This window comes from Lycorma delicatula, chromosome 1, assembly GCF_047948215.1.
Source record: "Lycorma delicatula isolate Av1 chromosome 1, ASM4794821v1, whole genome shotgun sequence".
NCBI lineage: Eukaryota > Metazoa > Arthropoda > Insecta > Hemiptera > Fulgoridae > Lycorma > Lycorma delicatula.
The window spans coordinates 144,940,174-144,958,250 of NC_134455.1; the positions used below are offsets into that span (position 1 = coordinate 144,940,174).

Consider the following 18,077-nt stretch of genomic DNA (forward strand, 5'->3'; position numbering starts at 1 on the left):
CATAGATTAATTATAGATTTTATTTCATAGAAATTATAGATTTTACAGATTTTAACTGTATTTTCCCTTAATTTTTTTTGTAAGCGTAGTTTATTTATAACTAAGGATGATAGAAAAATTGTATTTGCAGATCTGTAATATACACAAAAAAGCAACTCAAGAAATGGTATCACACTTAGAGAAACATTAAAAATTTTTTTTTTTTCTATCAGTGTAATTCTTGATAATTTTGTACAGATTATGGTGTCAGAGCACAATTGTCACATCATTTATTAATGAAAGTATGTGACAAGACATTGTTATTATTCTTTTAAAAGGTTGTTCATTAAAGAAACATTACTAACAAATTTGTGCTTAAATTATTTGTAATGCTAAAAAAAGATTATATTACAATAATTTAACTCAAACAATTAATCTTTTTGGACAGTTATCAAAAGTCAAAGCAGATTTTGGAATAAAACAGGTCAATTAACTTCATCAAAAATACATATGGACTCAACTTCATTTATCTCATCCCCTATCCAGGTAGCAGAGGAATAATATTGATCTATTTCAGAGCTTGAATAGACTTTTAGATGAATCACTGTTTTTATTTCCCAGGAACAGCAATAGTATTGAAGAATTTTAATTGGTTCTCTTTTTATGGGTAATTCTTCGGTGTTCTATGAATAGTCATATATAAAATTTAATTTTGCGTTTTTTTAAGTAAATCAAAATCATCTTAATTGGACACATTAAAACCAACATACTTATAATGACCAACCACTCTGAAATATCCCCCTAAGGCTGTAAGATGGTCTTTTATCTTACAGTTTTCTTGTAAAATCTATCACTTTTGTCTTACTCAAAGACAGTGAAACTCTATCCTTCATTTTCTTTGAGAGAAAAAAAGAACTCTTTAAAAGTCACCTTCACCATCCTGGATAATGACCAAGTCATCAGAATATAAAATCACATTAAGATAGTTACCAAGTCTTATTTGTAGATCAAATTCCTCTTTCCACCTGCTAAAAATGTATATAAATTGAAAGAGTAGGTTATATAGGGGAGTACAGTAGGTGACATATAAGCCTTGATTGATAAGTAACCAGTCTGTCAAAATTTCTATAATGCTTACAGTATTTTTGTTTTGGTAAAAAGTTCTAATAACAATTATCAAATGTAAAGAAATTCCTCTTTTCTGTAAGACTTCCCACAATAAATCAAAATCCACATTATGGGGAACTTTTTCAATATCTATGAATACAGTGTATCACAAACACCGTTAAATTAAAACATAACTATAATTGCTATTGCAAGTTAACCATAATTAATTAAATGCCAGTTAATCAGTTTAATTGCCAGTTAACCATAATTGCTATTTCTTCACCTTCTTAAATTAATTCCTACATCAAAATAAAACAGCATTACTACCAACATAATTTGTTCCTATACTTTTCATTTTTGTTCTGTTAACAACTGCTATGTCAGTTCCCTTTCGTTTATGTTTTTCCTTCAGTTCTAACTCTTTATTAAATATTACTCTTACATTCTTCATGGAGTAGTATGTTACCTTGTTGTATTTTTGCATAATTTATTTCTTCCTAACTTTATTCATTCTATAATTTAAACTTTTATTTCAATCGTTCCTAGAGTACTACTTGGGCAGGAAGTCCCCTTTACACTGCAATAAATTCAATTTAATTGGGCTATGCTGCTGCCAGTTCTTACCCCTGATATTAATCCCTGCTTCTGGAAGGATAAGCTGTGGTGGGGATTACCCAGGATGTGTCCATTTGTGTTGGGATGACCTTAGTTGTAGTTGAGTGTGAAACAACGCTGGATACAAGTGCGTTCACTGTCAAAGAGCATTTATTAACTTGTTTGCTGGTTCATGAACATCCACACACTGGTAAAACATTGGAGAATATTATGAATGGCTTCGTTGTGTGTTTTGGAAAATTGTCACCAACACGACAAATGTTATAACGTGGAAGAAAATGGCTTTTACAACAGAAAGTATTCTTGATGCCATGCAGTGGGAGGCTGAACACTCAAGCTGAGATGTGTGCTGCTGGAGGCATCGATTCTACATCACCGATGAAATCAACAAACAAACATTTTGCAGAATAAGGCTTCCAAGATCAACAATGCAAAAAACTTGAAAGTTAAATATTTTCATCCAGCCTCAGTTGATGAGTTGAATGACAATGACCTTGATCATTGACCTTGTCAAGGTGTGTTTATGCATGTCAATTACTGCTTGAACACCTTTCAAAATCAAATGATAAAAAGAACATTATGTGCGATTTATCAAAGCTCTCGTAACCAAAATTTTTTTTCTGGGTGAAACATAATCCTTACTTTTTTGAGAAACCAAACACCATCCACCTCATGTTTGATTTGGGCTGGAATGACAGCTGAACATCTACTTAGTCCTTATTTTTTCAATGGCGCAGTTAATCAACACAGTTATTTGAGAATGAGTAGTTGCTTCCAAAATTAATAGCAAAAGAGATCATTGACATCATTACGTTTCAGCAAGACAGTGCTCCAGCAAATCTTGCTATGAATGTCCACAGACTCTTCAATGAAATTTTTCTGAATCGTTGGATCGAACTTGGGTCAGAAGAGTTACCAGCGCCATTGCCTTGGCCAGCATGAAGCCCTGACTTCACCACACCTGACAATGCACTCCGGGGTTTTGTAAAATAAGAGATCCAAAAACATAGATACATCAACAACCAGCAGCTCCAACAAGTTGTTCGGTTAGCATTTGAAATGATCATCCCTGATTCCCTTGATTGTAAAGGGACTTCCTGTCCACCCCGTACTTTAGGTGTTGTGAGTAACTTACAACTCCCCAAAAGATACTAAAAGTATCTTATTGAGTAGTCTAGTGGTGGGACTACCAACTTAAAGTCTCTGCACTTTCCCAAAATTCCTTTTGAAGTTCCACTTTGTAGGCTCCTCTGCTATTGAAACTGTTTACCATTGTTTATTGGCAGCGCTTACTGAATGGTGACACTTATTCACCATGACACCATTGTCAGAGGACATTGTGGTATTTAAACAGAGCAACCCTACCAGAGTTATCCTACCATATCCTGATAATACTGTCACCTTAGGCTGGGACTGCTTACTTGGTAAATTCTTATTTTGTCTTTAATCCATTGAGATTATTTGTCATTAATATCTGAGGTTGCTCACTATTCACTACCTGTACCCATCCAATATCTGGAACTCACCCTTGACAAGCCCATTTCGCATCATACTTCTAAATGTAGATTCTTTATGTGATGTTGGCTACTTTGAGGTGTTGTGAATAAGTATCTATAGTTTTTTGACTTCTAAACATTCTGATAGTGTGTTTTTTTTGGTTGCTGTTTTGTGATTGTGGGATCAAAAGATCAAACTAACCATTTCATATAAAACATTTCCAGCTGAATATAAACAGAATAAACAAATTTTCTTTATCTTTTGAATACTGGTAGCTTTTAACTGGTTTCATGACTCATGACTCGGTGTTAACAATAGCACAGTCATACATTCCAATTTGAAATTCACCAATTTCAGTGCAATAGTATTAGTACTGGAAATTGTCAAGGAGTTGGGTTTGTTAGTAGTGAAATGTTGTAAAAATAGAAACTGTGAAATCTTGAACAGTATTTTATAATAATATTTTGGATAAAATTAATTATGATGCTACAGAAATTTAAAAAAGATTTTTTTGTAAGCTCATTAGCATTTTTCTGTTTGCGGGCTTTTACGGTATGAAGCAAATTTAATGGCTACAAGAGAGAGGAAGATGAACCTCTCGAGAGACCTTATGTTACAGAAATGGATGAAAATACCACAATAATGAAGAGATCTCATGAAAGATCTGATTGCTGTTCTACAATGGAATGATTGGTAGTGGGTTAAACTTTAATCATACAATATCCACATTGTATGATTGGATATTCATAAACTTTGTTTAAAGCCAGTTTTAAAAAGCCTTATCAGTGAACAAAAGAACCATCTAAAGAAATGTCTTCAGATCTAAAAGAAAAACATAGTGGTATTGTGTTACACACAATTACACCCTCCTAAAGAAACCAAGAATAAAGAAATCAAAGATCATTTCAATTTGCATATGCTTTTTCATTGTTTATTTGCAATTCCTGCCTCAAGGACAGTCAAACAACACTATAATGAAATCTGTCTACAAAATTTCATACCATCAGATATACACCATTCCTCTGCTTGTGTTAAGTTAATAATTTCTATATAGAAATTATGCAATGAATAATTCTTTCACAATGGGATGAGATAATTCAACCAGATCAAGTCTGATGTTATATAAATCAACTTTTGGAAATGACTGCATGCAAACCTGATATACACATTAACTACAGTTTGCAAATTTTATACATAGTACATTTTAAAAAAACATTGAAGTTTTTTAAAACTTTAAGATAAGTGCCATTAACAACAGCACTATCTACAACACGACCGTGAAAAAACTTTGTGGACAAGAAGTGAATGAAGAAGCTTATTCTTGAAAAAAATCTTCTGGATGGATATTCCAGATATTTAGAAAATTAATCAGAATTTACAATATTCTTTAGTAACATCTTTCATTATGTCGATTGTGAAGTACATATTTTCCACTGACATTTCTAAGACCCCCAAGGGTCTGTTCAGACCTGGTGGTCTCTGAGGCTCAAAAGGAATTCTCCAAGAATTCTTCATTAATCCTCAGTGTTTTGATTAATCTTTTCTTATGTTCTTGATATCAATATCTTATGTTCTTAATCTTTATTTATGTTCTTGCTCATAGGAAAAAGTTCTTACATAAAGTAATTAATTCTCTAGATTATTTTAGAATTGCAGACAGACTCATTAATATTAATTATTACACAAAGTAAATGCATTTAATGGGAGACCGGTAATAACTAGTTGTTTGATGAGGCAGAATGCTGCTATGTTTCAAGATGCCATTGGCCTGTTCATTATTGTGAAACGTTAAGAGATAATAAGTTTATTGCAAGGAAAGATTTGTCCAGTTTAGATTCCAAAGAGAAAAGATTAACTTTTTTATGGTTTGAACAGTTATTTGCTGTTTAATCTCAGGGGGTTACTGGAACTCTTCTGGAAATTTGCAGCCATGGTTAAATTGGCCACATGATCATGTATAATTTTAATACCACAAAACATTTTGAAGGTAGATTGTCATTTCTCTATTCATATAATTTTTAATATACTATTACATAATTTATTTTTTTAAGGTGTATGCGGGTTCGTACTCTTCGTGGTATTATGCAGCCGATTTCATTACAGATGATTGATGATCATCGTTGTGTTGTTCTTTGTAAACGTGAACTGAGAACATATGATCTTGATACAGGGACTCTATTAACAAGACTGAAAGGTAAATCATTATCACATTTATGTAAAAACGTAAGCCTTTTCTTTGATCTTTTTCTTCTTAAATTGTTTTCTGCATTATTTAATATGCTGTAAGGATGGAGAACATTCAAAATTGATTGGATATTTTTTTCTAATTTACTCTTACTAATAAAAATAATTTACAAGTGTAATTTTATGACTTAACTCTTACAAAATTATTTTAAATATTCACTGATTTAAATAAATATAGATTTAGCATTTTAATATTTCCAAAAAAAGTGAATTAGCCTCAATAACACTCTTCATTATTAGTTTACTCTCAGAGTTTAAGTGAATAAAAACCACCACACTAAAATATAAGTGTATTTTTATGTGTAAAATATATTTTTATTAAAAAATATATGTATACCATACGATAAAAAATGCTGCTCAAAAAGTTAATGTCTATATATTATTTTATATATATATAAAATAATCAAATATTTAAAAAGAAAATTTTAAAATTTCTTTACTTGAGAAGATTCTTTTCAAGATTTAGTTAGGCTCCTTTATTTGACAGTTTTTATTAGGGAATGTAAATAATTCAGCTAGAATATTTTACCTTTGTCTAGTAATATTAAAATAGTAATACACACAAAACACTGATTGATTATCTATTAATACTTGTACATATTAAATACCTTGCATTATGAATTACTTTAATGTATTATTTTACTGAAGGAATAAACAATTTGATAGAAAATAGTTTTAAATTATGATAGTAAATATTAATATAAATAATATTAATTATTATAATATTAATATTATAATATTAATTATTATAATATTAATTATAAAATTAAGAGTTCAGTGCAGTTCATTTCTTGTAACATTAAAATATGAATTTTTACTGGAGTATGTCTAAAGTTTGATAGCACTTTGTGGACATACCATATGAAGTGACTCACAAAACTATGATCAGCTATATATTTAAAGGTTATTGATAGTCCAGTATTATTTGTCTGAAAGATGTAATATTATAACCTGGATTGTAATTAGGTTTTCTCCATCCCCATAACAGTAATACTTGTGATTTAGAAATATTTAACCAAAAGAATCAGAATGTTCAAGCTGGATGAAGCATTTAAATTGGTTAGTGAGAAGTGAAATAATTAAGAAAAGAGCTTGTGAATGTATAATTCAAGAAAAGGATGAATAGGTAAAAAATAGGCATGAGATAACAGTAAGTGAAAATTTGATAACTGACCTGGCTGACTTAAGAAATGGAGAATGAAAATAGAGCTGAACAAGATGATAAAATGGTAGTCAATAGACTTCAGTTTCAGGTGCATACGTAAATATTGGAATATTTCAATATCCTATGGAGGATAGGTTTCAGGCATTGTTACTCTGAGAAAAGCTAGCCTCTGAGCTTGTGTTACAATCTAGAGTTTTCCACCATTATGATATTTTGCCATCCCTATGGCCTATAAGCAATTTCCTTTTATGATCACTGTCAAAAATTTCCAATAACTTAATATGGTTCCAGAATAAATTCTGTCATCAGCTAATATATTAGCTCTAGTCATCAGAGCTAATACCATTCTTATTTCTGCTGATTTGAGGACAGTGAATGCAAAAGGCCATCTGATTCTTTACAGAAGGAACCAGGTTTCTGGTTGGGAAAATCTACCAGTATCTCTTGGCCATTGATAAGATATGGTTCTATCAAGAAAGTAGGTAATTTCATATGGTTTCTGTTTACTAAAGGGATTCAAATCTTCCTCATTAGGCAAAACAGGTAGGTACATTCTGCTTTCTTTTACTGCTCAACTCCTAGGTGACCTAGACCCAGTGCAGTTCAGCAACACAAGAATTGCATTCATAGAAACAAGAGTGAATGTTAACACTCATAAAAAAAAAAAAACATTCTTCAACCATCTGAGCTCAGATTTCTTTAACCCTGTTATCTCTACAAGGGATTTTAACTATAAATAGATGTATTAACAAAGTTTCAGTCACAGTCATCACATACTCTAACATTTATAAACTCCTTTAGCGTTATGTATTGTTTGATTTGTATTCCTCTCTAGCAACCCATCTCAATCATTCTGAGCATTATTAATCTGCTAGTGGTTCTCTCATTACATAGACATCTAGAGGTAGCAAAGTAAAATGTTCAGACAGTGCTGTAGTATGGGGTGTTTCTCAAAGCAACAAAACATAGGCTTAGCTAGCCTTTGCAAACTCAACCTACCCTACCCTAACTGAAATTTACAGTCTTCGTTCACCAAACATGGAATACCTCATCTTAATTTCAGAAACAGTAAAAGGAATTATACTATTTTAGGATCTGATTCTGAGAACATTTTTCCTGCACCACTCATTTTCATTATACATTAAATAATAATACTATTCAATTACTTCTAATGTAGTTCTGAAAATTTTCCCAGAATATTTTAAATTCATATTAGAAGAGAATATAGTTAAAAGAAGAGACAGACTTATAGGCCACATACTAAGGCATCCTGGAATAGTCGCTTTAATATTGGAAGGACAGGTAGAAGGGAAAAATTGTGTAGGCAGACCACGTTTGGAGTATGTAAAACAAATTGTTGGGGATGTAGGATGTAGAGGGTATACTGAAATGAAACAACTAGCACTAGATAGGGAATCTTGGAGAGCTGCATCAAACCAGTCAAATGACTGAGACAAAAAAAAAAAAAAAAAAAAAAAATTAGAAGAGAGCAATGAACAAAATAATCTTAAGCATAACAAATTTCAAATTTGATACAAGGTTGATACAAATTAGCTTCATGCCACTTTCACTTCTATAAATTCTCAGATATCGGCTCTAATCCTTTAGCTTGTAAGCATACATTTGATCCATCTACATGATTTTGTATCAAATCCTTTTCTTGAATAGTTTCAGTAATTGATAACAAAGAAAAGTCATCGACGTATTTATTTTAAAGTTATTATCTTTTCAGCTACCAGAACCTTCATTCAGATGACTAGAGGGTGAAATGATACCTCAGTATTTTTTGGGTCCTAATTACTGTGAATAGGATCTCCAAGAAAACCTTGGATGGTTTTCCATATGTGAATGGTTCTCCATTAATATCTATGTTTTTACAAAGAAACAAGTAGGAATGACAGATTTGAGAATTGTATCATTAAGTAATTTAAATAATTTATCTGTAGTCTAACTTAAGAGATAATCACCAAGTTAGCTCCCACAGTTCCTTAGCTGCTCTAGTCCACTGACTTCTAACAGTTACACTACATCATGAGTTACACTAGTGACTAGTACAAGTATTTTGAGTTGCCAATTAAGATGCTAACTTTTTCTTATATGGTTATTTTCCAATTTGATATTTTGCAGACTAAATTTTGTAATTTTTAAATTTTATCACATCATCATAATACCATAAGCCATTTTTTTTTTTTGCAGTAATTATAAATAAGTCACTAGTAACATCTTACACTGGAAATATGATTTTTCTAAGTACCACAATATAGTTTTGCTACAGAAGTCATTAGTTGTGGTTTTCAAGTCAAAATTTGTTGTGGTTTTCTCACGGACTTGTTTTCACCACCATTGTGCTAATGGATAGATGATAATTAGCACATTAAGCAGAAATGTAGAATTAATAATGAAAATTTTACTTGCAATTTCCAATTTATTGATAACTTATTATCAAGAACATCATTATGAATTAAAGAATTTTTTTAAAATGATTTTTACTCCATGTAGCATTATTAATTCTTGTAGTATTGTATGTGGATAAATTTTGGCTATATTATCAGAATTTAAACATTTCAATTAAAATTTCATTGATTATACTGTTAGCCTAAAATTTTTTTAATTTTCAAACAAATAAACTATTGGTTTTCTTTTAGAGATTTAATTTATTGAATTAAAAAAAGGCATTTCAATTAAAATTCTTATAATCTGTTTGCTTGTAAGATTGGACTATCCTCTAATGCTATTTATGTGATTGCAGGTGTTATGAACCAGAAGATGCCATATTATGGCCTACATGATTCAGATCACCTTGTTGCATTATCAAGAAATAGAATGTATGTTAACTTGATGAATCTAACTACAGGTGACCTAGTAACAACATTTAAGGCCGGAGAAGACAGATTTCTTAACTCATTACTTGTTTCTGGCAATGGCAGGTTAGTTACTTAAACAAAGTCAGGTGACTGTGTATGTGTGAAAAAATTTTTTATTTTCTTTTACTAAAATTTTTATAATCTCTGACACTCAGGGAAGTATTGAAAAATTTACTATTAGTTAAACGTTGCAGTTTTAAAGTGATTTTGACAGTTGAGAAGTTTATGCTTCAAATCAGAACCAGTGTTCTGATTTGAACGGCGAAGGCCAGGTATTTTAATACTGTTAGAAAACCTGTTACTTTTGGGTTAAGAGTTAAAGTATGATTAAGACTTTCATATTAACAGTAAAATCCTTTTTCCTGTATTGACAGCACTGCATAATCTCTATCATTGTTATCCGTTAACCAGATTAATTTTCTACAAAAGACTTTACACATACGACAATAATTGTATGTGTAAATAACAATTGGTTTTTATACACATCATTTCACCATCTACTCTCTCAAAGCTTCACTCAAATAAGTGTTTGTAATAACAATAAAATCCAACATTCTTTGTGCAGTTCTTTATCAACAGAACTAACGAAAGTTTTAATTGATCTCATAAAGTGGATCATATATAACTATTTCTGGGTTTTACTTTAAAATTAGTTATATGTAGTACAGTATGTCAGTGAAATATTTATTATTAGTGAAATGTAAGAAGATGTGGATTGAAGGTTGAGGGTGGTGTAAATGAAATTTTGGTGATGATGTAGTAAGGACACTTGAGTGATGAAGAATGTTGAGGTGAGGAAGAAAATAAATGTTCAAAGTAGTGTTGTAAAAGACATTGAATAGAAGTAAATGAATGTTTGGTATGAAGAGTAAGTTTGGAGGAAGAGAGAGGACTGCCCAGATATATGCACTTCACTTATATGATAGCAGATATATGCTACAATCACTTACCTCAAATTAAATTACATACCTATATTCATCCAACAAATCTCTTTCAGCTAATTGTGTTATTCTTTATAAAAATGTTTATCCACGAAGGGTTTACTCACAACCTTCTTAATACCATTCACAGCTTATACAGTGATGCATTATCGTAAACTCTCACTCCAGTGTTTATAAATAACCTACAAACAAAGGATTGCTACATTCTTCCCCTTTCCAAGAGTAAAATAAAAAAAAGTATACCTATCATAAATATCTACCTGTTTGAAAACCACTTTACTGTTTAACTGATTTTTAATACATAATATCTGTCAGTCTTCTCTTTCTCTCTCTTTCTGTTTGTATATATATGTATCATTGCAAGTCTGTTCCATTCTACCCAGACTTCCTTATCCATAAACATTTGTAAAATTTTGTAATAGCATACTTAAAAATATAGCAGTAATTGGTACTTACAAAAATTTGATTTGTGTTCTTCCTGAACCCAGACTTTATTCTTTTTTGTCATATCTATCACTTTCCTAGCTTCTCTCATAGTGATTTTTTCAAACTTATTTCTACTACCCTTCTGTTCCAGAACATAATTCACAGAATATAGCACATCACCAAGCTCAACAAAGTAAACAGTCACTAATTCTTAATAATCTTCTCTACTTTTAATACCATCTTCATCTGAAACCAGAATGTTTTCTTATAATGTATATTGTTAATGGTTTTTCATTCTTATTTTGATCATGTTATGAGTATTTTCATCATACTTATTTCATTCCATGTATGCTTTCAGCTTTTTTCTCACTTTTTAAAATTTTTGTTTTTTCCTACTTTTATTCATAGTCTCATAATCCTTTTGTATCATCTGCTGTTGTTGTTGGTATTATCATAACAATTAACAATACTATTTTTTAATAATTATATTACCATTGTTATGTTTTCCTACACTCTACATTACAGCAGCCAACCACTTACCAAACAGTACAAATTTTTCTTTTACGATTCTAAATAATCACTCACTAGTATAACTTTCTGACCAAGCTTTACCGATTTCCTTCTGTTTCTCTTAAACCTTCAACAGTATTCAGTATTCCAGGGACATATCCCCAGTTCAAAACAGAAGGGGGAGCAGCTTTCTGAATTTTTATTTCTTTCATGGGAGAAGGTAGTTCATTGGGGAGGGTGCTATAAAATAATACACAATAACAAAAGGAAGAATAAAATATTTATTAAAAAAAACTAATTCTGTAATAATAGTTTGCGAGGGTTAGATGCAAATTGTCTAATTACAGCTTCAATTATACTCCTTGTTAGTGAAAACCCATTGTCAGTGAATGCTTACCCATTTAGCCTGTTTTCACCAATGGTGCTTCTTAGTGCATGTTTTAATTCGACGAAGAGAGCTAAATGAAAGCTTGATAATACTTGTGCATGGCTGCAAAAACAATATCAGCAGAACGTTTCTAATAGTCAGGAAAAACGATTCACTCTTTTTTCAAACCTCACTTATGTCTGGTGCTTCCTGTACCTCATTCCACATATTGAACTACAATTCCCTTTCTCCTTCAATGCTTTCTAAATTGAGAAAGTTGCACACGATGAAGTACTTTCATTCTATTTCCCCAGTACATTCACTCTTTTCCTCCAGTAAAACATCTCTCATGTTACTCAGATGGAAATTTACCAATAAAAATGCAGACAATTTGTCTATAAAAAAATCTGACTTCTAAAGATGATATGATGGAATCCAAGTTAAGAAATTATTCTCCAAAATTCGGATGGATTTTTGGCTGAATGGTTGCTTCTATGCTTCTTTCAGCCAGCAATGCAAGTGGTGGTTATATCAACATTCAAATGCATTGCAATGTCACCTGCTTCTTTTAAAATTGCAGTTGTGATGTTCTTCGCATCTTCCTGATGAACTCATAGCATGTCAAGAATAGTTTAAATGTGCTGGTTGGCTTTGACATGTCAAGTGTCTTCAATTGAAAGGCCTAACAATTTGCCTAACAAAAACAAGCTTCTGCCTATTCGAGAGATGGCTTATCACTGTCCACCAGCAGAATTACCAAGGGGCTTGAGAGAAAAGCACCCATGGCAAGACGGATGAATAAACAATGGATTGCATCAAGCATTCATACAGCGGTAGTCCGTACCAACGAATAAGCTACAAGCCATAGTCTAAGCAGGAACAGACCAAAGTTGGGGATGCATCGGATCTCCAACAGGTATTAGATAAAACCCTCAGCATATCTTAACATTGTTAGACATTTTACCTTCAGCTCCTTCAAATGAGTTACCCATGTTATTTGGTCTAATTACATTCCTAGAAATCTAACCATGCATACTTCAACTGGTCTTGCATGTAAATACAGTTGAGGGTCAACATGTTCCCTCAACCAAGGAAGGCACATGTACTTCATGTTTTCCAGGGAAAAGTGAATCCAGTAGATTTACACCACGATTCTAAATGGGTTATTGTGTTTTGAAGCAGCCTTTCACCATAAGCTAAATTTCTACATGCTACGTAAATCAAACAATCATCTACAAATGAAGAACACAGTTTGTTATAATATTTATGGCTACGGCAAACAAAGTAACACTAAGGACACTTCCCTGTGGTACTGCGTTTTCCAGCGTGAAACTTTCAGATACCATCGTACGCGGAAGGACTGACTACTGAGGAAAGCCTTGATAAATGCGAATAGATTTCCTTGTACATCCCATTCATTAAGTGTATTAGGATTACTCTCCTCCATGCCGTATCATATGCCTTTTGCAAATCGAAAAATACAGCAACCAAACATTGGCAAAATAAAAAGGCATTTTGAATAGCAGCTTCCAGGGCAACTGCATGATGAATAGACGATCTACCCTGGCAGAAACCTGTTATTCTGGGGCAATTAAGGTGTTTCTCTCAATGTACCACACTAGATGTGGTTTACCATTCGTTCCATCACCTTGCACAGGGTACTGGCAACAAGGAGATAGGGTGATAACTTCTAGGACATGACTTATCCTTTCTAGGTTTTTAGTATGGGGATTACCAGTGCTTCTGACCAAGAATCTGGAAACACCTGGTCAGAGAATATCCTATAATACATACATAAAAGATGTCGTAGTGCACCATCTGGAAGGTGTGATAACATGCTGAACCTGATATCATTCCTGGGGGAAGTGTCACAAGAATTATTCAAGGCTTAGCTCATTATAAACGGTATTTTAAATTCATTTTGCAAGTCTCCAGTCACAAACGGGATATTTTCTACCTACAACTTATATCTCACAAACTCAGGACAGTACGATGATGTAAATGATACTGCCTTGAACAACCTTCTGAATGTGTTCATCACATCAACTATCGCCATAACAAGGTCTGTCACTTTGCAGTCCAATCGGCTACGATGAATTTATCGATCCACACATGGTTCGAACCTTTCTCCATACAATAGATGATGGTATTGCCTGAGAAATGGATTAGACGTAATTCAGCCAAAATTTTCATTTAGCACACCAAAACACTCTACGGAAAACAATCCTCACATTGTGGAAGGCATAAAACAATTCATTCATCAGTCTTTGAAATTACGTAAAGCCCTACGCTGTTCTCTTAGTGCATGCCTGCAGACTTCATCCCACCAAGGAACGCCTTGGATTTCCCGATGTTAAAGGGATGAATTCATTCGCTCTATCAAGACTCTGGTGTGTAAACTTGGCAAGTTGGTAGTTCACGCTACCCCCCTTGTCATACTGGCCAAAGAATCCTTGTACCTGATCCAGTCCACTTTCTGAACCACCCATCTGCGCGACTGACTCTGAGGCAAATCAGTATTACCGACTGAGATTACAAACAGTCTACGATCGCATCCAAAGAAGTTTTTAGAAACATACCAAGTAAGACATGGGAGTAAGATTGTTGAGCACAAGGATAGATTGATGCATGAAAATGTACGTGATGAAGATGACAAATGTGCACGATCCATTGTTCAATAAGTAGAAATCTAAGTATTGTTTCAGTTGATCAACTAAATCTTCACAAATGCTGTGCTATTAAATTTATTCATTGTTTTTATTACTTTAATATTTTATTCTTCTTTGTTATAATAAGCCTATTGGTGTGTCAGCATTTCATAGTGGTACTAATGCATTTATAAATTGCTGTTTTATTAAAGACAAATAAATATTGTCTTTTTTTATTTTTTAGAGTTCTTGTTTGTGGTGATGAAACACAGAAACCATTTCCACTCCTAGTTTGGAATTTAGCTTCAAGGAAACTGTTGTATGATCTCCGTATACCTCATCATGACTTTTTGACTCACCTAGCTGCCATTACATACGAGGGCCATTATGTATGTTGTGTCACAAAGGTCAGAAATAGGTCAATTTATTTTCAATATCAGTTAATTTTTATTTTTACTTATTTTCATCATCAGATTTAGTTAATATATAAATATGAATAGTGTACTTAGTTTATTTTACTCAAATGTAAAGAATATGTTTAAATAAATTTGATGTTGAAAAAATGGTGCAGTACATTAACAGAGAATTGTTTTCATTTCGCTAAAAATCTTGTAGAGATATTTTCATCAAATTAGCTTTTAGAAAACTGAAGAACATGAAGTCATTATACTTTCTTCCTTTTAACATTATACTTCAAAAGATCTTAAAGATTTTCTAAAATTGTTTCAAAATCTGTAGTAAGAAACATTTCCTGTTTAACTTTAATTTTATTTGCCATTCTTCTGGTTATCATGTTTTTTAAGAAACCATCTTAGTTTAGTAGCATTCCACAACCTGAAGGTCGTGGTGATAGGAAAGGGAGTCACGAAATTAGCCCACAACTTTACACGTAAACAATAATGAAATCATTTTATGAGAAAAAAAAATCATTTATTATTAACATTTTACTCACATTTTTGAGTGCACATGTAAAGAAAATAACAATGAGATGGTTGTGTTTGTTTTTCACTTAAAAGTTTCCCCATAATTGGATCTATGTTAGAAACACACAAAAGCAAATTGTTTTCAAGTGATAAAAGATGATTCCTTTATTTAGTCTTTAGTGCAACCATAGATGAAAAACCCTTTTCACAGAGATAAGATATTGAAAGGGATTATTATTTTCAGTGCTGACATTTCTATGGGCTGGTTATGAATCTCAACTGATAACTTAGCAGCTGCAACAATGTTTTCATTAAATGGATTCAGTACCCATTTCTTCAGGTTATTATCAAATAAATATGAAATCAAAACAAATATACAAATCAAGTAAAAAACAAGTACTCTAAAAAATGTGAATAGTAATTTCCAAGGATTACTGCTGAAAATATTTATCATGAAAGAAATATGTTCACAAGTTCTTGAGTTACATAATAAAGTAATAAATATCTGGTATATATGCTTTATAAAAAATCTGTAGGTTAAAGAATAAAAATTAAATGCAGTAGTTTATTTTAAATTCATTATATCACATATTTTATATGAAATTGTTTTGTTGGATTCCATATCAAGTTCTAATCTACAAAGGATTTTTAGAATTCAGAAGAGTGCCATGAAAACCATTGTTTAATTTAAAACAAACGTTCATATCAGCAAGCTTTTGTATCACTAGATTATCTGACTTCCAGATTTTAATGACACTGTTATGAATGTAAAAGTTTTGACTTTAAAAAAGCCATATATTGTGACAAAAGATAGAGGGATGTAAAATTTAAGTATTACAGTATTATCTACTGTAAGTATTACAGCAGTAGATTGATATAAGATATCTTGTAAAATGATATTGAAGATCATAATGTAAAGTAATGAAAACTAAATCAATATTAAAAAACCTCCCAAATCGATTGAGTAAAAGATTGTGGAGAGGAAAAATTATATTTAAAAGATCATTGAATGCAGTTCTACTTTATGTTTCTACTTGAATAAGTTATTTTTTCACAAGATTACATTAGCTGTATCAATTTATATTATATATTTATTGTGTATCACTAGTATAATATTTGTAGTAGCATTATCCATTTAAGTTTGTTAGTAATACTGCATATTAAGTGCAAGACTTTAATTCTTCCTATGCTTCTTTGAAATCCTTAAAATGTGCTTCTAAATGAAAATTATAAATAAAAAATGTGAATAAATAGAAATTATGGTACTTACGTATTAACACCACCGCAGCTATAGCTTTATTTAAAAACAAAGTATTCAATCGGATTTCGGGGGAAAATTAACAGTCTCTATTAATTTTAATAAATGGTTATTTATATTTATTTAATAAATATAATTTAACCAAACTTAACCTACGCTCGTTAACTTTGAGTAATTAACACAGCAATTTTTTGAGTATTTATTTAATAAATTCAGTAATTATTGCAATTATTTATTATTTAAATAATCAAAACACTCCTGTTAATAAGTCAAGGTTAGCGAGCGAAGTGAGCGTAAGTTGTTTGGTTAAATTATATTTATAAAATAAATAAATATAAGTAACCATTTATTCAAATTAATAAAGAGACTGTTTTGAATCTATGTTAAACACTATATCGGCCCATTTTCCACCGAAATCCGATTGACTACTTTGTTTTTAAATAAAGCTGTAGCTGCGGTGGCGTTAATACTTAAGTACCGAAATTATTTGGTGCAATTACGTTAAGTTTTAATGTAGATTAGAGTCAATTTTATTACATCTCGCTCAAATTAATGGAATTTTAACTCCCAAAAGTGGGTTCTCAAAAGTAGAAACCAATCTGGGTTTCCTAATCTTTTTAAGATAACCACCACTATAAACAGTACTAGTGGTTATTCTGGTGAAGAAGACAATAATTAGTTTCATAAGGAAATAAAGATATATAAAAATATATTAATTTCATAAAGAAATGTTCCATTAATTTGAAAGGATCTCATTTAATATTAATAATTATTTACACTTTATTACGCTGTTTATTGAGTTTATTTTTTGTTAGTTTCTTTGTGAATCTGAATGAAAAAGTATTCAAATCATTATAGAAAATGTCAATGATAGTGTAAAGTTAAAGCAAGTTTCCATACTTACACGTTTAGGTAAAAACCTTTTTTGTAGCTCTAACGTTAATAATAAATGTTTTAAAAAACTCTTAAACAAAATAGACTAAATCTAGAACATTTATATATTTTAGAAAATATATCAGAGTACAATAGGAAATTCTGATAAAAAGTATTTCAAGAAGAATGATAAATTTTAAATGGCAGGTTTAAATTAGGGTAAAAGAAACAACCGTGATCAATAACCAAAATAAAAAAAAAGATGTAGACATCATATGACTTCCTTGTTTGCCTACTAAATTACATGTATACATTTTTTTTAAAATGAGAAGTACATAAAATTTTATTTGGTAACTGTGAGCCTAACATCCTCAACCTTTTTCAAATTGAAGTATGTTGAAAAATATGTTATATAATTAATAAAAATAGAAGTATCAGAAGTCAGAAGAGTGAAGTTACCTTTATATACTTCCTCAGGTCTGTAATGCCAGTAGCTTGTTATCAGGTGTTTTGGGCCATCATATAGTCAGGATACAATGAAGCTTTTCTTTTTCCTGTTTAGCCTCTGGTAATTACCATTCAGATAATACTTCACAGGATGATAAGTATGACTGTAAATGAAGTGGTCTTGTACGGTCTCAGTATGACCATTTCTGAAAT

General features: G+C 31.3%; 1 protein-coding gene across 7 annotated transcripts in view; it reads left to right on the top strand.

Annotated features, from left to right (window-relative positions):
- The window catches only part of LOC142323571 (NACHT and WD repeat domain-containing protein 2), a 182,548-nt gene that overhangs the window by 147,680 nt on the left and 16,791 nt on the right, over positions 1-18,077 (top strand). For all 7 annotated transcript variants that reach the window (XM_075363384.1, XM_075363419.1, XM_075363411.1 and 4 more), the window contains exons 23-25: positions 5,250-5,392; positions 9,357-9,534; positions 14,608-14,770. In XM_075363384.1, coding sequence (XP_075219499.1) covers positions 5,250-5,392; positions 9,357-9,534; positions 14,608-14,770 — 484 coding nt within the window. The remainder of the gene's footprint in view (positions 1-5,249; positions 5,393-9,356; positions 9,535-14,607; positions 14,771-18,077) is intronic.